This window comes from Meles meles, chromosome 7 (genome assembly GCF_922984935.1).
Source record: "Meles meles chromosome 7, mMelMel3.1 paternal haplotype, whole genome shotgun sequence".
Lineage (NCBI taxonomy): Eukaryota > Metazoa > Chordata > Mammalia > Carnivora > Mustelidae > Meles > Meles meles.
In genome coordinates, this window is record NC_060072.1 from 22,379,678 (window position 1) to 22,406,050 (window position 26,373).

General features: G+C 42.6%; 1 protein-coding gene across 18 annotated transcripts in view; it reads left to right on the forward strand.

Annotated features, from left to right (window-relative positions):
- Positions 1–26,373, forward strand: part of ANKS1B (ankyrin repeat and sterile alpha motif domain containing 1B) — a 1,113,728-nt gene that overhangs the window by 1,027,616 nt on the left and 59,739 nt on the right. For 7 of the 18 annotated variants that reach the window (XM_046012089.1, XM_046012090.1, XM_046012088.1 and 4 more), the window contains 3 exons: positions 3,507–3,614; positions 5,748–5,927; positions 24,474–24,548. In XM_046012089.1, the coding sequence (XP_045868045.1) occupies positions 3,507–3,614; positions 5,748–5,927; positions 24,474–24,548 (363 nt within the window). The remainder of the gene's footprint in view (positions 1–3,506; positions 3,615–5,747; positions 5,928–24,473; positions 24,549–26,373) is intronic. The other 11 variants (XM_046012083.1, XM_046012085.1, XM_046012097.1 and 8 more) reach the window with 4 other exon arrangements.

Here is a 26,373-nt window from a genome sequence, read left to right on the forward strand (position 1 = left end):
TTTTTTTTTTTTTTAACATTGGGTCCTCGTTTTAAGCTAATAGCTAGAAACCAGACCCCTTCCTACCAGTACATGTCACTTCAGTGGGAGTTTTTCCGAGGTTAGCCACATCTTTGCCTGCAAAGCACCAGCAGACTTGTGTGATTTGATGAATTTTCTAAAAATCATCAAGTCCCTGTCGTCGTGGGTCAGGATTTCCATGCATCCTAAGAGTGCGGCCCACCGTGCAGGTTGCGTCGTGTCTCTGGCCCACACTGTGCCTGTTATTCTCACAGCCTCAGTCTTCATCTTCCCAACAACGTTGGGATCGGCATCAACTTCCTCCCTTTGTAGGTGAGAAAACTGAGATCGGAAGGTCCGGTCACATGCCCCAAATGGAATCACTGGAGAGTAAACCAAAAGCAGCCGCGGGGATTACACCAGTTCAGTCTTACCACAGTTATTCGTTATTCACTGTCAGTTATTTGTCAGAATGATTTTGAATGTCTTTATTATTATAAAAACATTTCTTAGCAGGACCCAGGGGCCTGGGGTAGCAGCGTGAGCATCAGGTCCAATTAGCCACTGGGAGGAAGCCAGTGGGGATTTTATAGGAGGAATTTATATTCAATAGAAGCCTTTTGGCAAAGTAATTGAGAATGTGAATAAAAGGGAATGAGAAAATGTAGTGTTTTTTAGACTTGCAAATACATTTGAAAAGGTTAATGTTGTGTTTTTCTGAGATGGAGGAATTCTTTGATCGTGATGCTTCAGGAAAAAAAAAAAAGAAACAATGCAAAAATATCAGGGCATCTCTCTGGATCATTTAAATAATGTTGCCTGCAAGTCCTCAGCACTGGGACCACACTTATTTTAGCATATTTATAAATCATCTGAGGAGTATATGGTGAAATTCCGGATTTCAAATTTCCAGATGAAAACTGCTAAACTCCTCCAGATAGTGAAGTGCCAAGCTGGCTAATATAAATGCAGAAAGACAACCCAGGGTTACGCGAATGGCAGCATTCTGGACAGCACATGGGCTTCTGCGTGGACAACCATAGGATAAGGAATTTAGGGAGAAGTAAAACAAACCATCCTTCCAAGATTAAAGGGCTTTGAACCCTCAGCTAGAATGAAGCTGGTGTTTATTTTTGTCCCTAGTTATTCCTACTGCAGCTAAAAGGCCAGTCAGAAATCAGGAGTGCTTAGAAAGGGACATTGAAAAGGGGCCATTAAAAGCAGAAAATAGTCTCCTGCTCAAACGTGAAGCTGTGGTCCACTTACACCTGGAGTGTTGTGAGTGTTTTGCTCCACAAGCCTTAAGCAGCTCTGAGAAGGTACAGAGATGGACTCAGATGCTCTGTGGGGATCGGGAGCTGTTTTAGGGGGGCCAACTGCAAAGATCAGGATGAAGGTTCACAAAATTATAGGGATACGGTACATGTGGACACTCACCTTGATTAACAGTTGCCGTCCCCATCATGGGCAAACGTGGGTCAGAGCATAGATAGGAAAGGAATAGAGCATACTGCTGGTTTAAAGTCGGAATCAATTTAGGCAGAAAGGCCAATAAGCTCACTGACAAATAGGCAAATAAAAATTCAAGGAAGCATGGGATGAATGCCAAAGAAATGCCTACCTCTCCCCTTTGAAACTCAAAAGAGAGTTGTTTTGGGTTTTTTTGTTTGTTTTGGGTTTTTTTTGTTTGTTTGTTTGTTTTTGTTTTTAGATTACTTACACTATGGCTGTTACTAGGAACTAGGAACCCAAATAGTCCCAGTTCTGTCCTCGTACTATACATGGCAGAGAAGAGGTAAATGCGTTTCTTATGAATGGATGTATAATACACTGTTTTAAAAAGTCAGTAATAGTCTACGGCCATACCACCCTGAACGCGCCCGATCTCGTCTAAAAAGTCAGTAATACTTGGAGATGCACCTACACTTTGCAGTTTACCTTGGAGTGAAATAAGTTTTGGAATCCGGCAAACCTGATTCAAATCCTAAAGCCGCCATGTACTGGCCCTTAGGCTACTTAACCACTCTGAACTCTAGTCTCCTCTTCTGGAAAGGAAGAAGAATACCTTCTAGAGAAGGATGTTGGGATGGTGAAAGGGGTAGCATTTGTAAAGCTCTAGGAGGGGAGGGGGCCTGAGGCTGTCTGCGGGTCTTGGCTCCCTTGGTCATCTCTTCCACAGTGCGCCCTTTGCAGCACCCTCAGACTCAGAATCCCTCCAAGGGAGCCTCTGAGTCTTCCCCCAGGTGGACCGAGCTTGATTCTCATGCTACTCTGCTACTTTCATCAACATTAACTTTCATTCTCTCATATTCATTGAGTCCCTATTATTTCAAGCATTGCTTTAGGCATTTGGGAAATCATACTGATAGAGATAGATCAGGGCCCTGCTTGCAGGAGGTTTACCTAGAGGATATGGGGTACACACACACACACACACTGAACCTGTACACAAAGTCATTTCCGAGAATGAGAAAAAGGGGATCATAAAGTGGGACAGGGGTTGAGGACATGTTTTTTGTTTGTTTGTTTGTTTGTTTGTTTTTAAGATTTTATTTATTCATTTGACAGAGAGAGATCACAAGTAGGCAGAGAGGCAGGCAGAGAGAGTGAGAGGGAAGCAGGCTTCCTGCAGAGCAGAGAGCCCGATGCGGGACTCGATCCCAGTACCCTGAGATCATGACCTGAGCCGAAGGCAGCGGCTTGGTTCTTTTAATGAGAGGAAGAAAAAGGCTTTCGTGAGGAGACAACACTTGAGCTCCAGAAGGACGAGAAGGTGCCATTTGAAAATCTTAAGGGGACAATCCCAGATAAATGGACAAAGGGGATAGAGGCCCCAAGGCAAGAATAAGTATGGAATGTTCAAGGAGTAGAGGAGACCGGTGTGAACATACTGAATGGAGGGACCCTAAAGGAGGCAGAGGGCAACCAGCCCTATTGGACCTTGGAGCCAGGTCAGGACTCGGATTTTATTTTAAGAGCAATAGAAGGGCGCCTGGGTGGCTCAGTCAGTTAAGCATCTGCCTTCAGCTCATGTGATGTGGGGTCCTGGGATGGAGCCCTGCATTGGGCTCCCCACGCAGCAGGGAGTCTGCTTCTTCCTCCCCCTCTGTGCACACATGCTCATTCTCTCTCCATTAAATAAATAAAATCTTTAAAAAAGAAATAGGAGCAATAGAAAGATATTGGAGAGTTTTCTGCTGGTAAGGGAAAAGACTGGACTTATCCTTTGGAAAGCGCTGTGGTTGCCTAGTGGAGAACTGGGCTCTAGGGCAGCTCGAGAGAAAGGAGCAGTGTCTGCTCTCTTTTCCCGCCTCCAGTCCACTGCCACTGTGGGCTCTGCCCGTGCCATTCCCATCTTTCCAGACTCGAGGGCCCACTCTGATTTCACACCGCATCTCCCAGGGGGCAGAGGTAACGGCACAAATCCCTTCACTCTTCCGTCTTTTAGGACATGTAAGATATTTTTTCTCAAACGAAATATTTAACCTAAGTATATGTCGTTTCAGGTTTTAAAAATCAATTTGATTGGCCACAGGAAACGTATTTTGGCATCTCTGGGAGACAGGCTACACGACGACCCACCCCAGAAGCCCCCTCGGTCCATCACCCTCAGGGTAAGTGCCCAGCTGGTCCGTTTCGTTCTCCGCTCTTATCCTCAAAGGTGATCTTGTGCAATAAAATAAAACGACCAAAGCAACGGATCGGGAAGTACAGGTTGTTTTCCATGTAGCTTACCTTATTTATATAAAAAACAATCTCACTTTTGATTGTATTTTGTAAGATGAGATTTGTTTTTCTCAATTGGTTAAATATCTGTTTTTGAGATTGTAGATGCACATCGGACAAACCACCACCTTTAAAGAATCGCTCCCTCCCCTCCCTTCCCACACTCCCATCTGCACCAAGTGAGAGGAAATGAGTTTTCTGTCAAACTCCTCAAACCCACAGAAAAGAAATCAATGGAGGACCACAATTAAGGAAGGATCAATTTAAAGTTAACCTTAGGGTCTTCTGGTTTTTAGGCAGTGCAAGCTCGTCAGCTTTACCCACTTCAAAAATGAAAAATAGAGACTCCAGAGAACTTTAAGAAACGAGTTCAGCTACATTTTAGGATTATGGGGCAGAAAAACTAGAGAGAGAACCCACAGAAGGGAGAGAAAACTAAAGTGGAAGGAGGAGGAAGGCAGGAAGGGAGGAGCAGAGCGAACAAGAAAACGATAGTTGATTGCCAGCAAGGTGGCAGCGGCCGGGAGCCTGCAGCCGGCCCTGGTTTTGGGAGGCCTATTGGAACTTTCCAGAAACTCCTCAGAAAACCAGGATCTCCATGACTGCTTGGAGAGTTCCAGCTCTGTTCTCTTCAGTTAGTCCTGCACTTGCTTCTGACCCCTCTTCTGCACGTGGCAGCAGAGGCAGGGATCGCGAACAGTGCACAGGAGCCCGGCACTTAGATGGAGCTAAGTTCCCACACTTGATCTTAGCCAAAAGGCAGAGAAGCAATGGGAACTAAGTTCCATCTAAGACGTGCAATGCCGCAGAAAGCCTCTTATCAGTGAGCTTCAGCAAACAGCCCACCCTCTACCACCAGCACAGCGGAGGGCCAGGCAGGAGAGGAGCTGCTAAGCTTTGGAGTCTGGTTCCGTTTTTAAAGGAGAAGAAGATATACAACCATGTCAGGGAGCGCAGGAGATGTGGCTGGAGGAGGGAACCAGAAGGAACATATCGGGAGAATTGGGACACACTGGGACATTTGGAGACTAGTTGAGGGTTTTGGGAGCAGTGAAAGGAGAAATAGGACCTATTTTTCTTCCAAGGAAAGGAAGCCTCCAATAAGTTAGAGGGGAAATAAGCCTGGAAAGAGATTATTGTATTGCCTTCCTTTTGCTACACGAAAGGAGGGAAAGATTTAGGTGCCATCAGTGTAAACATCTTAAAATGCCTCTTTAGATGAACAACTCCACCAACTTATTCTGCTCTCTTTCCTTCCCCTCCTGTACTGCTCCCTCTGGCTCCCTGGAAGAAATTTAGGAGAACAACAAACAGACTAAAGACAGAGATTTCCCCAGAAAAAGTGCAGGATCTTAATCTGTCACAGGAGGCCCAGAACATCTGGGGGAGGAGTGGCCTGGAGACCCAGCACAATCCAACCCTCCTCTGACTTGCAGACACTAGAGCCCAGCCTTCTGCCGCCCCTTGTCTTCCTTCTGCCCGGTTTCCCTCAGCTTGAGTCATCTTTGCCGTTGACACACATCCTCTGTCATTATATGCATTGCTCTGCAGTCTGCGTGTGACATGCTGTGTCTCCATGCTGTGTCCTCTTCCCTGGCCCATTGCCACACCACCCTCGGATGGAGAATCAAGACCCGTTAGGTCCCACCGGGGCTCTCTGTTCATGTGTCTACCACAGTGAGGACACTCTGTCCGCATGAAAACATAGCACACACGGTATCGTCAGGGGTGCCCAACGTATGTGTGCCTTCTCTCCTGAACTCCTCCGTAGCACTGCGTGCAAGAAAACAGAGCCTGATTGAGTATCCTTTAAACTTTTGACCTAAAATACTTGGGGGGGGGGGGGAATATTGCCTAGATCACGCCATTAAAAAAAATGGCGGAATGTCATTCATGTCTTGGCAGTTGATTCAGAAATGACTCCCCACCCCCGCAATTTGTCTTGTCAGTGTTTCACAATTGTGAAAGCAAAGGTGAGCCACAAGAACATGGTATTTATTTCATGATGTATTTCCATTCAGGATCCCAGTGGTAATCACACTCCTCCTCAGTTGTCTCCATCACTTAGCCAAAGCACTTACACCACTGGTGGCTCCCTAGACGTTCCTCACATTATCATGCAGGGCGATGCAAGGAGGAGAAGAAATGAAAACTACTTTGATGATATTCCCCGATCAAAACTGGAGAGGCAGATGGCCCAGGTAAGGTGTTATAAGCCTCTGTGATGTTTTTGCCTTTCCCCCATATCAAGTAATGCATTCTAATATTGAACACTGGCTTACGGTGAGCGGATGCCTGTTGTCCACCCAGCCGGAATTTTACCATTTTATGCTATGGCTTTCATTCCTTACTTGCTTGAACCAAACCTAAACAGACCTTCCTGAGAATGGAATATACACACAGGCCCTTGCTCTCCATTCTTATGGGAGAAATTGTCTGATCTCATTGCACCCAGAAAGTCTTTGGGCCACAGAGGAGTCATACCATGTAAGAATCGAATCATAATGAAAATGAATAATAGAAGTCTGGGTTATAAAATGTAAATCGCTTAGATGACAGAGCAGAAGTTGGAGGGAAGTATTAGCTCTTCGTAATGTTGTTAATTTCCTTCCAAGTTAACATGCTTGAACAGAATAGTACCATCTCATATTGTCACTTTGAGGAGTTGAAGGTGATGATGCTGCCTGGCACAAAGAACCGAAAAAAGAAACCGTTCCTGTTTGGACCTTTCCAGGGTTTTGGTAGAGATGTCTGTGTCTAGCCTGCCCTCAGATTATTGCTCAGAAACTTGAGTCAGCCATAACCAGACAGCAGAGCTGTTCTTAACATGCATTCAGAGGGGCAACTAGCTCTAGAGTTTCTCTGAGAATTCAAGATTTGGATTTGTTGACAACAACTGACAGAATCAGCTCTTTTCATCCTCCTCCTAGGTTCAGACCAGTGTGTTAAGAGGCTTCTCTCTGCCTCCCACACCTAAGATGAGAATCTTGAGGTGAAAATTTGACTGTAATTGCTTTGCTTTGCTTTGCTTGTTAAATATTTTTCTCAACTGTTTGGTGAGATTCTGTTTTGAAAAGCCTTTGGTAAACATTCTGTGCTGCCGCTCATGAAAGAAAAATGTGGAGAGAATGTTCTGGAAACCATGGCTATTCTGCCTGCAAATGCCCTGGAGAGAGAGGGTCTGGTATATTGCAACTCCTTTCGGCTCTCTCAATATTGAATTGTTCTCTGGGTTCTTTGTGCGGGGAATGGCAATGTTAGGATTACGGACAATCTTTTATTGAAGGGAGATGAAAATGTACGAGATACAAGAAATGAATAATTTTCCCTTTATCTCTTGTTAAGTATTAGCTTTTAATCCTTATTTCTGTTTTCACTGATGTTCTTTTAAAAAATCTGAAAGCTTTTCCCCCAAGTTGTTCAGATATTTCCTGCTGCTTGTTAGTATTTGTGGATCACATATCTGTTTAAATTTCTCTAATGACAGCATTTCAGAGACATGGTTTGATTTAACTTTGAGCCATGTGGTCTTTATGTATTAGTACAAACTGGGTCTTTTCTGAACCTTTCCCTTCCCTGGGTGAAGGAGGATCCTTTGTTAAAGACCATTAGCTACTGTTGACTCTGCCAACCTCAAAAACAGAATCACCTACCCGAGATCCTCATATAATCTGTGAAATTTCTGCACATAGTGCAGTTTTTTCAAAGAGGAACTTAATTCCCCTTCTGCCTGCGTGTGAACACTTGGGTAATCTCGCACGATTGTTCCCTTAACTTTCTCTTCTTCGGGAGGTTCATAAGCTAGGGCTGGTATGGAATAGCCCAGATGTTTTTCCTGTCACTCCAGTCAGAAGGCATCCCTTTGAGGAGTGGTCTCACCCTCGAGAAAGTCGAATGAACTTGTATCTGGCCAGGTGAGAGAGGTCCAGAAACAGAAAGAAGCTGAGATAAGTGGGTGGATGGACGCAGTGAGCCGTGGAGGGTCTGTGTCTTTTCCTCTCATGTACTGTCTGCAGTGATGGAATGACTGGTGTAGACTTAGGCCACCATCAGCAGCCAGGAGCGTATCAGACCTTTCTGAAATCCTGCCATTAAATACAGCACTTTGGCTGCAGAGAAAATAGGAGATGGAACTGCAGGAACCTGATCCATAAGAAAAATGGATTCTGAGATCCCAACTCTTTCCGTTGGGTTAACTGCAGTTTTTTATTTGTTTCTCTTGAGACTGTTTCCTAGTCTAGAAATGCCAAAAATCATGGAGAAATGAATGTGTATCTTTTAAAAATTAGTTTCAAAACTTTAACCTGTCAAAATACAAAATACTCAGTGATTTTGTTGTTGAATGGTTTTATTTAAGTACTTTTCTACCACTCAGCCACTCAACTAATGCTTTTTCTTATCCTTCCTTTTCTGGTCATCTGCTATAATGATTTTTTAAATCCCTTTGCTTTTTTAACAACCTGTCATATCCACACTAGACCACATTCTTCCCCGAGGTTGTCCTTACCCAATAACGTTGAGTCTTCCTAAAGATTTGAATTGGAAATTAAAATTTCAGTAAGCAAGGAGCAAGTTACACTGCCTTCCAACCAGGAGCTCGATCCCTGTGGTTCCTCCCTGGAGACTTTCTCCCAAGGGGCTTACATAGCATGGGTAAGGCTTGCCTTGCCTGTCTTTTTCCCACCAAACAGTAGAAGTTCATCTTCAGGCTTTCTTACTTAAAGGAAAGGAAAATGCAATTAATAAAAAATCACCAGGCCAGATCCACGTTCCAAGAAACCCCTCTACTCCAAATAGCAGAGGCCCCACCAGAGCAATCTAGAATTCGAGTCATAGGCCAGAAACCTTAAGTTCTTGGTGGTGGCAGTTATTTTAGAAGAATGTTGCCTTCTTAAGGTCTGCTCAATAAATGTGTGGAAACACTTTCCTTCACTTGGCAAAACCAATGCTTAAAGTTAAATTGAGGTGAATTCAATGTCCCCTCCACTATTAAATTTGTTCTTTGGCCAAAGATTTTCAAAGGTAACACTAGGGTGATGTTTAATTACTTGTGCTCAACTCGAACCAATATGAAAAACTGTCTTGGAATACAAAAGATTTTAACTATTGTGACTATTGTTTGCTTTTATTCTGATAGAAGCAATGTTCTGGCATCAAATCATGTTAAAGAAATATGTGAGAGACAGAGTTGAGTTCAGTACTAAGAACGTTTTTTAACCCACCGAACGTAATGATATAATCACACCTAAACAATGGGTTTCCATCATGCTGAAAACATTGTTTTCTAGCCTACGGTTCTAAATTGGACTCATTAGCTCAGAAGCTCCACGGTGCTCCTACATTGCCGTAGCTCTAATAAATGAATGTCACATTCACATTTGTATAATAACAACTCAGAGCTTTTAAATTTTCAAGTGCTTTCACATCTGTTATCTCCTTTTAGTACAAACGATCTATCCCACACAACTACTCATGTGCGTGTTGCACACGGCAGACAAGCTGCTCAGTCCAAGTTCTGTAGAGATGAAAAAGCAAGCGAAAATACAGAAAATAGATCAGAAGGGAGACAACTATTTCCAGTATTTAGGGCCGACTCACAATCTTTGAAATTTTCTTGAGTGTTATTTAGAAGTCAGAATACTCTTAGGTACCCAGGTGGCTCAGTCAGTTAAGTGTCTGCCTTTGGCTGACGTTATGATCCCAGGATCCTGGGATCGAGTCCTGCATTGGGCTCCTTGCTCAGCGGGGAGCCTGCTTCCCCCTCTGCCTCTGTCATGCTCTCTCTCTCTCCTTTTTTCCCATAAATAAATAAATTAAATATTTTTTAAAAGGATACCCTTAAAGTGAATAATAAAGGAGAGTAATGGAGCTAATAAAGTTTAGGGACCATATTCTCCAAAGTTACAGAGAAAGGAAAAAGAGTTTCCAGATATGAAACTTATCACCATTTATAGAAGGCCTTCATTTAAAAAAATACTCAGGGAAAAATGAAACCTGCTTCTATTTTCACAAAATAAAAAGGTCTCCTAAGTAGTAAGAGAAATGCAAGTCTTTACACAAATTTTAGCTTGATATTAATGAGGAAAATCCACAGCGTAGAAGTTCTTGTGTTTGGAAGGCTCTCATCTAAAAAGAATATCAGTATTGGGGGACAGTTACCTTATCTGATGCACACAAACCCAAGAAATAGATATTATCCACATTTTGAAGACAAGGAGGCTGGGAAACCACATGACTTGCGTGGTCCGGGTCACACAAGCAGAAAGAAATCAAATCAGAACTTGCCTGGGGGATTATGTAAGGCACTGTGAAGGCTTTGTGTGCATTGCTCCTCAGTCACTGGAAAGTTGATTCAGCCGGAAGTCTAAGTTTCTTGATCCAAGCAGTATTGCTTAGTAAGTACAAGTGATTTGTTACTTCTTTATTTGAAAGCATTTTACATTTATATGAGTTCTACAAAGATCTGTTCTTTTGATACTGTTAAAAGAGGAGAAATGGAAACGGGGCCAGATAGAAGCCCTGCCCTGGAAGTCCATGTGCTTTATCTTACCTAATCCTCACCACGGAGCATCGTGCACTCAAGCAAGCCCAGGGCCGTAAGGGGTTTGCCTCCTGGCTAGTGTCTGGCAGAGCCGGGACTCACGCTCCACCTACCTGACCATAGCCTGGTTTCTCTATGGCTCCTTATACCCTGTGATGTGTCTTAAATGATATAAACATTTTTATGTCATATAAAACATTTTAATAACAGTTGAACAAATACAGATTTCCACTATGCTAAAATAGATTATACCTGTGTAGACACAGCCAACAGAAGAAGGATAAAATCACTCTAGTTTAGTGGAAACTCACTGAATCAGCTTTTCTATGTATCACCATAAAACCCATTAATGCACAACTATAACAGTTATTTGTTGAGCCTTTTAGTGCTGACCCCTTTGCACATCTTGGTAGAACTTTGCCCTTCCCCCATGTTTGCGAAAGCTTCGCCCAGAGGTATGGAGCTTACCGTGCATCCAGAGAAGTCCTTTGTTTTCTGCAACCACTGGAAGCTGTTTCTTCCATTGGGGTTCTGATTTGGTTTCTTTCTGGCTGTGCAACCTGTACCAAGTCATGTGGTTTCTCTGAACTTCAGCTTTCTTTAAAATGTGGATACAGCCTGCCTCTGGGATTTGTGTGTATCAGATAAGATGATTCATGCGAAAGCATATTCTAACCTGTGAGTCACTGTGTTAGTACATAGATGATATGACTCTCACTTAAGGTATATATCATCTGTCAGTCCCTAATTCAATCACGGGGTTCATCACGGAGCCGGTGAATGCCAAAGATATTAGAAAAGTAAGTGCTCACCCAGACGGTTGTAGCATTCCGTATAGACCGTCTTTTTGTTCCAGTATTATCGGTGCTTCCAAATCCAATGGAATTGGAATTTTATTGCTTATTATTTTAGTTGCATAAATTTAAAGGCTCTCGAGAAGCCTCTCTCATGATGGAGAAGGGAGTCTGTGCAGTGATCACAAAGCCAGGAGAGGCAGAGGATAGGTGGAATATGTCTCTACCAATTCAGGCTACAAAAGTATGTAGAACTCCTGGGGCGCCTGGGTGGCTCAGTGGGTTGAGCCGCTGCCTTCGGCTCAGGTCATGATCTCAGGGTCCTGGGATCGAGTCCCGCATCGGGCTCTCTGCTCAGCAGGGGGCCTGCTTCCCTTTCTCTCTCTGCCTGCTCTCTGCCTACTTGTGATCTCTTTCTGTCAAGTAAATAAATAAAATCTTTTAAAAAAAAAAAAGTATGTAGAACTCCTCAGTCCCCATCACCGTTTAACCCATCCCCTCGCACCCCTCCCCTTGCGAGGAGCATCAGGAGATGGGTAGACACGTCCAATCACTACATTGCACACCTGAAACTAGTATGTTAACCAGCGGGAATTTAAATAAAAACTTAAAAAAAAAAGTATGTAGCGAACTTAGAGTAATGGCATGTTATTACTATTTTAACATGGTCAGATAAAACATTAAGTGAGAAAGAGGGACTACTTTTTCCTTAAATGAAATTTACAACTTGCTTGAATTCTACAGCCCACCAAATTGGCTAGAGAGGCATGGTTATCCTAAGCCGTGAGGCAAATGCTTAGCCATCTTTGGGCGAGAAGGAGGATGGTAATTTGTTCTTTCATATTTCCCCCTGGGAGAGAAAGTCTCGTTTGTAGAAATTTTACCCACTGCTCTGGCATTATGGGAGTTTACAGAATCAGCCTTCAGAAAATAGCACAACTGTGCTCAAGGAACAGCATTTTACAGAAGCGATTTTTCGCCCCCAGCTTACAAGGTTTCTTGTTACTGTGTTAACATCGGATTTTTAAAAAATGCTCGTAAGTTAATGGCTGGTTTTTAGTTTAGACCGTTATTGCCTAGCCACTATTCAGAAAGGCTCAGCCTGTCTATGACTTCAAAAGTTTCTTCCATGAAGGTCTAAAGAGCGACTCCTAATACTCAAGCGCAGACAGATAATATAAAACTAAAAAGGAAGGTTCAGAATAAACTCAGTACGCTCTTCATCAGGAGCTTCCGATCTGACAGCTTGTCGGGCTGACAAGCTGACGCCCCAGTTTCAGAGATAACTTGGGATGTTGATGAGAACTGTTACCCGATTCAAGCCAAGAGCTCTGGACCACCAGCCATCGATTCCCAAAGGCATTGCACCAAGGAGAAGTGGAAAACGTTGCTTTCATAGTTGGAATTTAAACCTGATGTGTGTACACTTCATTTATTAATGTGGACGGTTAATTGCCTCTTCTCAAAATATACACTGCTCTCTCCCTGTGACAACTTTGCAGAGGGAAATTCCAGTGTGATTAAGTGTCTTTTGGGAAACTTTGAAGTGTCACTATCTATCCTGTGCGTCAGGTTTAAAAAAAAGTCATGGGAAGAAGTAGGAGAATCACTCAGAGGGATTCCTTTTTAGGTTTTGATGCTCATCTTACAAGTCTGGATTCTTTCATTCTCTGTCAAGTCCATCAGTGAGGCAAATTAGATGACCAGGAGTTTGTTCTGACACATGCCAGTCAGACCTAAACACCTCCATTGATTTTTGCTGGAGAAGCTTTGATGTCTCCAGCTTCCTTCAGTGTCCTGGTACTTAACCAGAGTGAATGTTCCCCATTAAAAACAGACCACGGATTTAAAAAAAAAAAATCAGTATAAAACATCCTATTTTCAACTGAATAAATAAGAAATCTGATACTATATAAAAACCCTGTTTCGGTGGAATTGACCTTGTGATATTTAGTGGTGCCTTAGGCTTGCTGACAGTGAGTAGCTTATTCACAAAGAGGACCACCAGGCTATTTTTCCACTTGTTAAATCTTTGGAATGTTTCTCATTATATTCAGTCCAGTTCTTGGGTCCGCAGGTCAGAGTTTTGGTTGTTGTAATCTGACCTTGATAAATTTTCAAGGGTAGGAGAATTCTCTTATTCCCCTTCTCCCTCTTCCTTTTCTTTTTCAAATGTTAAAAAAAGGAGGGGGTTCATGTCTAGAGGAAATAGGGCTGATTATGCAGTCCTCTCTCTGTTAATCCCATTCGTAGATGACTGAAGTAATATACCAGTAGGGACTCTTCCAGATACATGCAAGTAACAAAAATCCACCTCAGGGTGTCTTAAGTCGAAAAGGGCATGTGTTTGAGTCATTTCACTGCGAAGTTCAGGTGGACCGGGGTCCAGGTGCTCCTGTGATGTCTTGCTCTTTGGCTCTTCCCGTCTCAGCTCTGCTCCCCTCTGGGCTGGCTCTTCTCACAAACAGGCTTTCTCTATTATGAGGGAGTTTCAAATCCAATTTCTACTTAACTTGGAACTATAAGAAAGAGGCCTTATTTTTCCAAGCGCTCCCCCTAAAGTCCCAGGATTGAGTCCCATTTGTTCAGATCAGTCTATTTTGGATCACTTATCTGTCCAGAGTGAATTACAAAGGAGGTTGTGTGTGTACTATGTAGTGTGTGTGTGTGTGTGTGTGTGTGTGTGTGTGCGCGCGCACGCGCGCATGCACGCGCTTGCGATATGATTAGCCAGGCACAGGTCATGTGTCTGAACGGGGTTTTAGCTCCCTCCTGGTGCACCACACAGATTGAAGGGTGGAAAGGGAGCCCCTCCCAGGGCTGGTCAGAGTGCCATGACCAGGGATGGGAATGCAGCAGAAATAGCAAAAGTGGGCCCCTGAACAAACCCACTCTAACATTCTGAGAATGTCTGATAGAAAATTGTCATATCACATGAGTATTGATTTCAGTGGTCCATATTTATAATTTGACGAGCTTTTTTAAAATGCCAGACCTGAAGCCATGCGATCAGGGTTAAGAATCCCATCTCTGGTATATCTCTTACCTCTATAAACTTGAGCAAACCTTTTTAGCCATTCAGAATCTTAGTTTTCTCCTCCTAAAATGAAATGAATGCCCACCTCACATTATGTTTTGTGAGGCACAAGTAAAGGAATAGTTGTCAAAGTTATTTTACAAATTCTAAAGCTATCTGTTTGGGTAGTTTTATCAGAAAGTATCATTATTTTGAGAAAACTTCTACAGTATGCTTTTTCAACTAACAACTGGGAATAAATGTACTGTGGAGTAAAGCTCATAATACCTAGCTGTGTTTTACAAAACTACTTCTATTTTCCAGCTCCTAAGCCCAAACTGATACCTCTCCACTGGTATGGAAACAATAGTTCTTAGGAGTTCGAATACTCCACGAAGTTTCTATCTGTGTCATAACCCAGTTAACACTGGAGCTCTTTGGAAAGGATGTATGGATGATACCCTTATCTGAATACTCTCAAATACTTGATGAGTTAGCATACATCAAATTCTATCATTATCTTTTATATTTAAACTTTTTTTTCTCTTATAGTGAAGTGTAGTTTGGCTGTGTAGTAGCAAGGCCTGACTCTTCTTTCATCATTTTAAAATTCCTTATACTGAGCACTCTGTAAATACTTGTTGACCAGATTACTTACACAAGGTTATAGGCACCATAAAGCCACAGTTTTCTAGGATCCCCAGATTAGACACAAATTGGGATGGTCTCGAATCTTTTAAAAACTATTTGGAACAGCCCCTGCCTAGTAGATCTGGTAAGTTAACTTAATACCATTATTGCCAGAGGCAGTAATGATTCATACAACTTATATACAACTTATAATGTATAATTAATACAACTCCCAAAGCATGGAGAGTTTATGTTTCTTACCCAAGGCCACACAGATTGTAAGAAGTAGAGGCAGGATTTAGACGCAGGCAGTCAAGCTTCCCACTTGAGCTTTGACCACTGTGTTGATAAACACCTGCACTGTCTCTCTCCAAACTGGGTCTCAGCAGACACGACACATTCTGTAAGTTCTAGAACCCCAAATGTCTCTAGTGCAATGTTTTGAGTCCTGTGACAGATTCTATTAATACTGTCTAACGTTTTAGGAAAATGCAAGATTGGTAGACAATTGAACCTCCAAGGTAGCATGGATAAACTTTGTCAAGAAAATCCTTTGCTCTTGACATCCGTTTTCTTATTCTTTACAAATCAGGAGTAGCAAACAATTGCTTCATGTGAACAATTATGAAATGGCGTGACCCCTTTTCTCTAGGGGTTTCCAATGAGGTTTGAATGCAGCATCACAAAGATTTGCAGTAACTTGTGTTAATGACTAGAAGATTCTTCTGTGCTTCTGCTAAAGAAAAGCAGAGAATCTTAGGATGGGAACGGGCTGGAAAATATATCTAGTCCTGTGATATAATGCAGGACTGTTCCTAATACATCCCAAATGGACAGCTACAAGTTTGTGCCTACCCTCGTCCCTGGGAAGGTGACCCTGACTTTGTGAAACAGTTCCATCGCTCTGGAAAAATTCTGGTAGAACTTTTGCCTTACGTTGAATTGAAATAAGTCTTCCTATAATTATTACATATTTCCCTTAGAAAAATTGAGGAATAAAACTGCTCCCTTTTGCTGAGAACTGTTCTTTAAGACTAAAGAGAATTTGATGTCTTCCCCTTCCTCTGTTCATCATATGTGACTCCTTGCAAATATCATTCTGAGAAGTGGGATGTGGACCCAACAGCATCCTGAATCCCCAGCTCTGGGCACATCTGCTTTGTTGATGTTTATGCTTGACCTCAGTAACACCTGTTAACTCCTACTGAGCTTTTCTTCATGAAAATGTCCCAGCTTTTACCAATGGCCATGAGCCATGCCTCCAACCTCCGCCCTCAGCCTTGGGGTGTGTGTGTGTGTGTGTGTGTGTGTGTGTGTGTGTGTGTGTTTAACCTTAATGCAGGATTTTACATTTACATTATTCCTTTCCAGAATAAAGTTTTATCCAGTTGTTTGCCCAATAATCCTGGGCTATCAATGTCTTGTTAAAGCTTGGCCAACCCTCAGTGCATCAGTGATCCTCCCTAACTATGACATGAGCTAATTTAAAACGCTTACTTCAAACAAGCATACCTTTTAAGTAATTTCCTCAATGCGGTGATTTCAGTGTTGAACAGGCAGAACTGAGGAAAAAACCGCAGTCTCCTACTAGAGACCTCTTAGGTCAGCATCATGTAAGATCATCACTCAACTAGACCTCATTTTCCCATATTTTCTACATGAGTAATATGGAGAAGTAATGGGGTCTCAGCATCGGTGAATGAATGGCCTTGTCCAGTACCTCTCTTTTGACCAGAGGCAGGAAACAGTGTTGTATGTCTAGCTAAAAAATGGGCTTAAATAAAGAAAACGACAGCCTCAGTTTGCAAGAAAGGAACATAATGTATAAAAAAGATGTTACAGGCAAAGAACAGTATTACTCTGCAGAAGCCGGTTCCTTCACAACAATCCATGTTATGATAAAAAAAAAAAAAAAGAGCTGATCACTGCTTTTCTGAATGAGTTATTAATATTTCTGCTTCTCAGTTGTTCTGAAAAATGCATCAGTAACGGTGGCATCCAAAGTTTGAAGTAGAACCAGTAAAACAGCTGATATTGCAATAAATAGCATGATCCCGATTGACTTCAATTCCCTGCAACGTGCAGAGAAACTGGGGAGCTGTACATTACGATCTCGATTGCACAGTGTTCTTTTTTCTCTCTGCTTTCGTTTTTCTGAAGAGATCTCATAAATAATTGTGTATTGTCATTTAGGGCTACAACTGTCATATTAGGGAATGCAGGTTATATATGATCTCTGCAAATGAATAACAGAAATCACCTAGCCTGTACGTTCTTTCCTACTTTGGTAGCTGAGGGCTTATTTTATGTGCTGTCAGCACCAGAATCTGTTAACAAGAATGGTAGGGAGGAAGGAGGGAGGGTGGGAGGGAAAGAGAGAAACCTGTAAATTTGGGCAAGCAACAGGAATTTATCATCCAAATCTGGATCATGCCGATGGACTCAGGATGGGACCAAAAGTGGTATTTAGTTCTTCCCACTTTTGCTAGATTGATGAATGCTGATCCCAGCCACAGTGGGTCACCCAGAGAGAACCCAGAGAGAATGGCCTGACATTTCACTTCCAGGAGAAGGTCACGATCACGAAGATTTGATAGGCCTACTCTTCGGGGAGGTGGAGAAATGAGAGGAAACATCATTTTCTTGAGTCCAGCATTCCCTGCAAATGAAATAGTGAGCCTGAAATTTTTTTTTTTTAAAAAAAGGGTCAGTGGCAAACATATACATACATAGAAATTTAAACAAAACTCAAAAACCCTGAACTTGAGACATTCGAGTGTTGTTGAAAAGAAGAATCCCATACAGTTGTTTGAGGGCTGTGTTCGAATTGCAGAGCTCACAGGAGGGGAGTGGAGGGTCATTACTGAATCCATGTCAGGGAGATGGAAGTGATCTGAGGCTGGCCCACGGCCCTTGGGCAACTCAGGAGAAACCATGGGTTTCGATTTTCTGATTTCCAGGCAGTGTTTCCATTAGTGCCCGTAGAAGCCCCATAGGCTGCGGGGCTGTCGCTGCTGGAAGAAAAGATACAGAGGTGTGGGGTGCATTAATCCTTGCCCGAGTCTCTTTGACTCCATCTTTTTGACAGATCTCATTTTAGTCTCTGCTCAAGGAGCTGCTGAGTCCACTGGCTGCTGACCGAGCCTTCTTTTGTTAGGGTGCCCTTTCTTTTTTTGCCTTTGAAGCTGTTTTGTTCACTCTTCAAGTTTGTTTTTGTTTTATTTTAGAAGCATTGTCATCCAAGAGAAGGCATGGACTTCATTATACCTTTAGCTCTCACCCTGAACCTTTCCTATTTCTTGTCGGATTCTTTCTGGTCAATTTTCAAACACCCCGAAGTGTGAAAGAATTATGACAAATATAAGGGAGAAACAGAGAAAAAGGCTATTTTTTTCCAGGGCTAGAACAAGGCAGAAAATTTCATCTCTAGTAGAATCTGACCGGAGGGCTCTATTCATACACATTTCTTTATTAACCTAGCCTACTCAGTGTTGGCAGACTCCTGGAAGGTTTTCGGAGCCTAATTGGTGTTGATGGAGCTCTTGTCAGCTTGCTCCACTCCAAGACCCACCATGAGCCTCATCAGCCTCTGAATCCCAGTTTACTGCTGGTCCTGATGGTAGAAAAGGGATTGTGTCCATAACAATGTGCATTCCATAGACAGTCACTTTGTGACCCACGCCGTGTGCTCAAAAGTTGCAGTAACTATCTTGGAATCATGTCATGGTGCCAGGTAGACAGATTCCTATACTCTAAACTTTTTTTGAATGTTCAATTTCTGCTTGAAAGAATAATCCTTTTACAATGTGGAAAATATAGACTGAATTTGGACATAATATGCCGGATGCTAAGGGAAGGCTTCTCTGAGAAGGTGACATTGGAGTAGATCCTGCAAGAAATGGGGGAGCTCGTCCCACAGTAGCTGGAGGAAGAGCATTTCAGGCAGAAGGGGAGACAAATGCAGAGGCTTGAGGTGAGAATGTGCACTGCTGTCCAGAACCAAGTAAGCAAGAAGAAGAGTAGGAGAGGAGGACAGAGAGATGAGGCCAGGACTGGGTGCTGGCAGATGGAGATGCTCAAAGGCCATCCTCATTAGGACTCTGGATCTTCCTGTGAGTTCAGTGGAGTAGAGTGCCATGATGCAGCTTTCATTTCAAACAGATCATGTTGGCTGTTGTATTGAGAAAAAGCACTAAGGGGATGAGGATGAAAGCAACAAGACCAGTTTGCAAGCTAATGGAATAATCCAAGTGAGAAAAGGTTGTGGCTTGGACCAGGCAGTGATAGGAGGGTGAGAAGACTTTAGAAGTAGATTCCACAGGATTTGGTGCTAGACTGGATGAGAAATGTGAGCAAAATGATATGGCTCCAACTGGAAGAAGCCGGTTGCTGTTTGCTGAGACAAGGCTTATGGGGAAGGTGAGGTAAACAGGAGCTCGGTTTGGGCATTTACTTTACAGTTAAGATGCCTGTTAATCATCAAAGTAGAGCAGCATCAGGAGGACAGCTGGATATCCGAGTGTGGAGCTCAGGGGAGAGGTCTAGTCTGGAGATGTGAATGTGAGAGTCAGGACTGGGTAACACCACCTAGTGTAGCCAGAGAAGGCAAAGGATCAAGAACTGATGCTCCAGGGATGGGAAGATGACCACTTGTAGAAACCAGCAAAGGAGGCCAAGAAATGGAAGGAGTGATCAAGTGCCAGATGTCAACGAAAATGGAGTGTCAGATTTGGCAGAGTGGAGGGTATAGAGAAAAACGGTTTTTGTAGAATGGGCTCAAGTGAGGACAGGAAAAGGGAACATGGAGAAAACACAGGCACCTCTTGGGGCATTTTACTTCTTAAAGAAGAGCAGAAATTGAGTAGGAGCTCAAGAAGGATATTGGGTCAAGGGAAGGAGTCGGTTTGCTTTTGCTAGAAGATGTTACAGCACTGTTTGAGAATGCTCCAGTAAAGAGGGGGAAGTGGATGAGTAAGAAGAGAGAATATGTCATAAACTACTGGATTGCTACCAGTTGAGTAGACAAAAAGCCTTCCTTCAGGAAGAAAACCTTGAAGATAAGTACTATACTTTACATTTTGTCATTAGATGGAATGCAAATGTGTTGTATTTTCTGAACTAAATTCCTGGTAACCTGAGGTACATGACGGTGACAAGAATGAGACATGTGTTATATTTTAAGAAAACATTTCCAGAGTCAGGAGAAACATAACATAATAGGCCTTTGCTTCATCAAAGAAATACACATTCAATTATTGACTATATCTCAGTTATAAGACTACTGTATCTTTCCTTAATCCCCATTTATTTGGATTTCATGGTCATTCAGGTTCAGTAAACTAAGTTGGCCTGAGAAATAAGCAAATGAAACTTGCAGAGGGATGTTTAACATCCTTTTATAGAATTGTTTCCAAGCTCGGTACAAGCAGTCCTTTAACACATAGGTATACTAATTACAAATATTCCTTCTCCCTTCAACAAAGTGGGAAACCCTGTGTCAGCCTTTATCAGGAAAAATGAGAACCAGTCTCACAAGAACTCTTCAAGGTTCATTTCTGGTGCATTCACCAGAAATGTGTCAGCAGTGATGTCATTGACTAAAAAAGCCCAAGTGGCGAGAAGCACGAACCAACTACAAATGATAATGAATAGTAGTAATTAATGTTCCAGTCCTGCTTTACTCTTTGTCAAGAAACTCTGAACACATTCTACAGTTCCAGTGATTCAGTAAACATGCTTGATGGCTTTCTGTGTTCTAGGTGCTAGAAATTTAGCTGTGAAAAAGTTCCCTCTCTCATGCACCTTACCATGAGCTGCAGAACAACCTGGCAAAATAAATAGGTCAAGTACTATTATTATTCGTTACAGATGAAGACACTCTAAAGCTCAATTAAAACTTAGATTTAAATCACTGCTGTTCTAGGAATATGGGTTCCAAGTGAAATCTTATCACCAATGTTTTCTTTCCCAGAACTGTTCAGAACTCAGCACTTCAATACAAGTTGTACTGTGAAATATTGTCTTCATAAATATAATGAAAATCTGTGATGGAAACTCTTTTGCATTAAAAAAAAAAAGCCTCATTCCAAAACTCGGTCTAATAACCATGTGTCTAGAAGAAGAGACATTTTATCTTATGAAGACGCCAGTTACAGCTAATCTACCTAGAGTAACTGCTCTTTGAGCCTGATAAATTATTTACTGCCAACAGAATTACTGTGATATCTGAAATGTATCATCATTTTTTTCAGTGACCTCCACAACTAAAACACAATTAACTGCCCTTTTTTTCCAACTCTTTTTTAAAAATCTGACTTTTTACCCTTTGCATTGAGTCAGTTCATTGTTGGAACTTATAGAAGTTTTACTTTTTTCTAAGTTTAAGACGTAGCTCATAAATGAAAATAATTATTGTAACATCTTTCAAATGTATATAAGCCACATACAAACTCTGTTCAGTGTATGTGACCAGAGGTAGAGTTTTTTCCTTCACTGAGAAAAATTTTATGTGAATTTAAAAAAATAAACTAAGTGATGCATGAGACTCTCTCTTCCCTCCTTAACTCTCTGGTAACTTTCTCTGACTGTTGGAAGATAATACTTGTGTAATAAGACATTAAGTGGGAAATTTCCTGTAGGAACTAAGTACTGAACATTCTCAAGAGAAAGTTGCCCATAATGGAGACAGCTACCCTCTTCATGATTGACCAGGAAGTAGTGAGCCCAGTCACCATCAGCTGCCTATGTGAATAGGCAGAAGATTGGTGTTGGGGAAGGACAGAGACCTAAGCCACTGAGGAGAGGGCGCAGGAGGAGAGAGGTGTCCCCATGCACTCAGAGCCTAGTGGGAAGAGCTCTAAGAAGAAGGCTCATGCAGAGTGGGGGAACCTTCCAGAAGTGGAAACTGGCATCTCATTCCACAGTTGGACTTCTGATAGGCAGATGCACCAACCTGAGCTGAAGAAGAGAGAACTGGAGGGTCATGTCCTGGCAGAGAGGGGAGTGGTCACAGAGCAGCCTGCCCTGCACGGCCAGGCCATATGTATGTGTGATGTGGGTGGGCACGCCAGGAGGAGGCTGGGTTATACCCTCTCTGGGTTATCTCCTCTCTCTTCTCTGGTTATATCCAGCGAGTGAGCAGGGGCGCTAGGAGGGCTGAGTAGAGGTTGGAAGAAGTCAAGCTGGAGACATATTTTTCACATCAGGAATCATGCAGTGGAGACCCCATCTCCTTCCCCAGAAGAGGCCTCCAAAGATCTTACACAGAAACACAGTAGAACCTGTGTAGGACAGGATGATTGCACCTGCTACAAGAGAACATGGGAGGCCATATTAGCATTATTCTGAGAAGCAGTACAAGTCATCAGAGAATTCAGCCATAGCTGAATAAGAAAAGAGGCACTTGTCCTTCTCCAGTACTCCCCTCCCCAACAAAGGGCATGAAGGAGGTAGAGCTTGGGGTGGGAGGTATCCACAATTGACCATACCACCCCACTTCTCACTACTCCTAGCAGAAGAAGGAAGGAGAGGAGGACCAAATACAAATCAAGGCTCCATGGGTTTTTTAAGTCTCAAGCCTGACCTGTGGTGAGGGAAGGCAAGGTCTGAATCAGGTGATATTGGGTTGGTTTCTTTGTTTTACAAAATGGATTCTTAGTGACTCAAAGTGACCAGGAAATTACGGGGTCTGCCCCAACTGTCAAGTGGCCCGGTGCCCATCAGGGAGGGGAGACTGGGCTGGCACTCCTTCCCAGCCATCCCAGACTGACATGTTGTGACATTCCCCTGTGTCACCTGAGCAAGCCACTTCTGAATGTCAGTGTCTTCATCTGTCAAATGACAAGTGGTTCCTGGGTTACTTCTAGCATTAAAAGTCTGTGGAAGTTGGGGTTCCTAGGTAGCTCAGTCACTTAAGCGGCCGAGTCTTGCTTTTGGCTCAGGTCATGATCTCAGGCTGGTGAGGTTGAGACCCACATTGGGCTCCGCACTCAGTGGGGAATCTGCCTGAGATTTTCTCTCCCTTTCCCGCTGCAAACTCCCCCCCCCACACACACACTCTCCCTCTCTCTTGTCTCTCTCCCTCTCAGGTGAAGAAATACTTTTTTTTTTTTTTAAGTCTGTGAAAGTTGTGAAACAATGAGCTCAGAAATATGGATGAGAGTACTGAGAAGGTGAGGGGTATCCTCCGGCTGCATGCCCGTTTGTGCCAGTTAAGATGGTAATTCCACCAAAGCATGGAGTTTGTATATTTAAATCAGATGCCAGCTATTGTAGATGAGGCTGGGGATTTAATGGGCACAAGACTTAACCTGCTAGAGATTGAATTTTTGAAAGATAGGAAGAAGAAGATTCCCTGTGGAGAGAATACCAGGAAGTCCACAGAAGGAACTGAGTAGCAGAGCCGGTTTCAGTGCGAGGTGGTTGCATTTGCCTTCGGTCAGACCCCAGGGATCTTATTTCCTTAACGGATGCCAATTACATAACAATCTGTCCCCAGGAAGCCATCCAGATGACAGAAGAGATGGAAAGCAAAGATGTCTGGGGTGGGGGTAGGGAGGATGCCACTGTCACTGGACAGAGAGATGTTAAATTTCTGGTGAGCATTTCTGGGAGGGTGAAGGTAGGGTAACATTTAGCCAGGGATAAGTCTCTTTTCCATAATTCATTTGCTGATGCGATTGTTCTTTGCCGGGCTTCTAAACCATATTGTGGTTATGTTCTTATCTCCTTCCGGCATGATCTTTGTATGGCCTACTTGTGAATTCTGGGGATGTTCACAGTGCTTACTGAGTAAGTTTAGGCATGCTGCCATTTTCTGTGATTCAATTTCATGGTGTCTTTTAGAATGATGGAATTCAGGAAAAGAACTCTGTAAAGATCAAGCCAGGAGCCTCTCCGGTTTATTTGGTGGTTTCTGCTGTAACTCCCGGGAGGAGGGCCTAGCTTGGCATTTGGTTCTAAACAAGAAAACGTTATTGCCTTTTAATAATTGTTAATTCGTAGCATGTTAATGGTGTGGTGGAGAGTCGGGATGATGGAGCTGACTCATTGTAGGCTCCCTAGTGCTGTTCCCCAAAGTGTCTGCTTCAGTAACAGACTGTGGCTTCCTGACCCCAACCCCTTCCTGCCTAGTATCCTTCCTCCTAGTATCCAGCTCCCCCACCACGCCCCTCCACTGCTGAGTGGCCAACTGATGCTTCCCCCTCTCCCTTGCCAACCACCCTTGAGAACTCTGGAGGGAGAAGGATCTTCTAGGTTTATTAAATGGAGCAATGACTGAGTCAGGAAAGTCATTTTACTGCATTGTTTGCTTTTGGTCATTGAAGATAAGAAAACAAAAATATTTATTCTGCTCTAAAGGCTTTTCCCCAACTTTCTTAAACTCCGTGAAAATATTTATCCTCTGAAATGAATTATGTGAAAAGGGAAGGTATTTCCGTTGTCTTTGGCAAATATAAAACACAATTTGCTTTTTCCAAGATGTGAACTTACTGGTAATCTCCCTTGATATAAAACTAATACCTAAATGGTCTTTTTTCTTTCCCAGCCAACCCAAAATGCTTTTAAGCAAAAGAATATGTTGGAAGCCAATTATTAAACCTGGGCAACCTAAAACATTTTTTGAGTGTGTGTGTGTGTGTGTGTGTGTTTAAGAAATGTGATTCTTTGCTTTTTATTATTTTCCTCCTTCCCTTCCTTGATGCTACCTTGGTAGCTGCCATGTTCTAAATATTGACAAGATGAGATAGTTTTCTGTTTATATCAGCAGTCGTCTGTCTGTGAGATATGGACGAATCAGAACGCTGGATTTCCTTTCTCAGCCATCCATCAGGTTCATAATGTAAGGTTACAAATGGTTATTTTCTTTCCTGAACTTGCACTGTGTAATGTGTTGCAAAGTGTTGTCAGTAGCTGCAGGTACTGTGTCCTGGCAATGCAGACGCTCTGTGCTGTCTCACGACTCCTGAGAGCTTGTCTCTGATACCTCATTCACTGTGCCTTGTGACCAGTTGATGTGCAAACATTGTCCTAAAATGAGAAACGTACCTGGTTTTTAAAGTCTGCAGTTAAAATCTGTCCCATGTGAGTTTTGGCTTTCATCCCAGGTGTCCGTGTTAACTTGCTTTTACAGGAAGAAGGAAAAGGGTAAATTGATATATATATATATATACACACACACATGTATATATCAGTGTTAGTCTTCCGCATCTCGTACTTCCCCATGTCCATGGGCTAGTCAACCCATTGTGTCCCAAAGTTCTCAAAGATTCATGTGCTTCAGTTGTGAGAAATATTTGAGTCTGATTTGCATGATATTCTGTATACATTTATGCAAGCGTGGGAGTACTTTGGCCGGGAGAGACACTGTTAGAGCTACAAAGTGGTTCTCAGCCTTTTTCCATCGGACAGTACTGAATTGCTCTTTGGAATGTGTGGGAAATCGTGACCCGTTTTACTCTGAGCTGCATGATATTCAAATATTCACAGCTTACCTCTGCATACTTTCAAAAAAAAAGGCATTTTTGTTTGGGAAGTAGACATTTTAACATTTGGTCTTTTCTGTTTTGTATTTTAAAATACAACCTTATTTTCATATTCTGTTAAATTTTTCCCGTCGGATACCCTGCTGTCCGAGAGGTTAAGACATTTGGTTGAGAATCACTAAGCAGAGCTCTCAGGGTGGCATGTGCAGGGCCTCCCTTCGGGGTGCCACGCTAGGCACACCCCTCCCCGTGCATGGGACTTCTGGCTCTTGGGCTCATGGGGTCTGTACGTTGCCTGGTACCGATGTTCCAGTGACCCAGCAGTCCCTCCCGAACCCGTAAATGCTAACCAGAGCTTTTTTCTGTTGAGAAGTGGCCATCTCTGCTCTTTATCATCCAAAGGAACAAATTTAGTATAACCAGCTGCATTTGACCAAACTAGCACTCTTGATTCTGGAAGATTTTCAAAAGACCTGCTGCAGCCTCCTGCTTCCGTGTGTGTATGGGAATGTTTGGAGGAGGCCCTTACATTCACATCCAAACCCATGTCTACATATTTATGAGCGTACAGCTCTCGGGAACATTCTTCAAAGCCTCAGAGATAACAGAAAATAAATGTTTTCACCTGTACCTTATGGATGTTTGGGTAGCTCATCTCTGATCAGTGTTTGTCAGAATTCTTCAAAGTGAAGCCTTAACCTACCAATCGTCATTTAAGATCATTTTTGTTTTTCATTAAGTGTTCTAAAGAAATAGAGAATGTTTGTTAATATTCAGATCTAAATTTATAAGCAGGTAGGTGGAAACAGTTCCTAGTAGAAAAGATTTAAAAGCTACTATTTAGAAAAACCAATTAAATCCTAATTTTAAAGAATTTCAGAATAATACAAGGCTTGAAAAATATCATACCTTTCTGTTCATGTTAGGAAGCTAAGTCATAACCCTGGCTTTTAATTATTTACTGATATCCTTAGGAAGTGTTTTTCTCAAGAAGAAAATAAGAATACAGATGATGTTCCCTTCATATGCACAGAGGATAGAGAGTATGTAATATCTTCAGTTTCCATGTTTGGAGGAGAGAACTCTGCAGTACAGTGTTTTTCCATTAGCCTTATGTATCTGGTGCATTTGAACCAAAAGTCATGCATCTGTAACACCTTTGGAATAAAGCAAAGTGGAAAA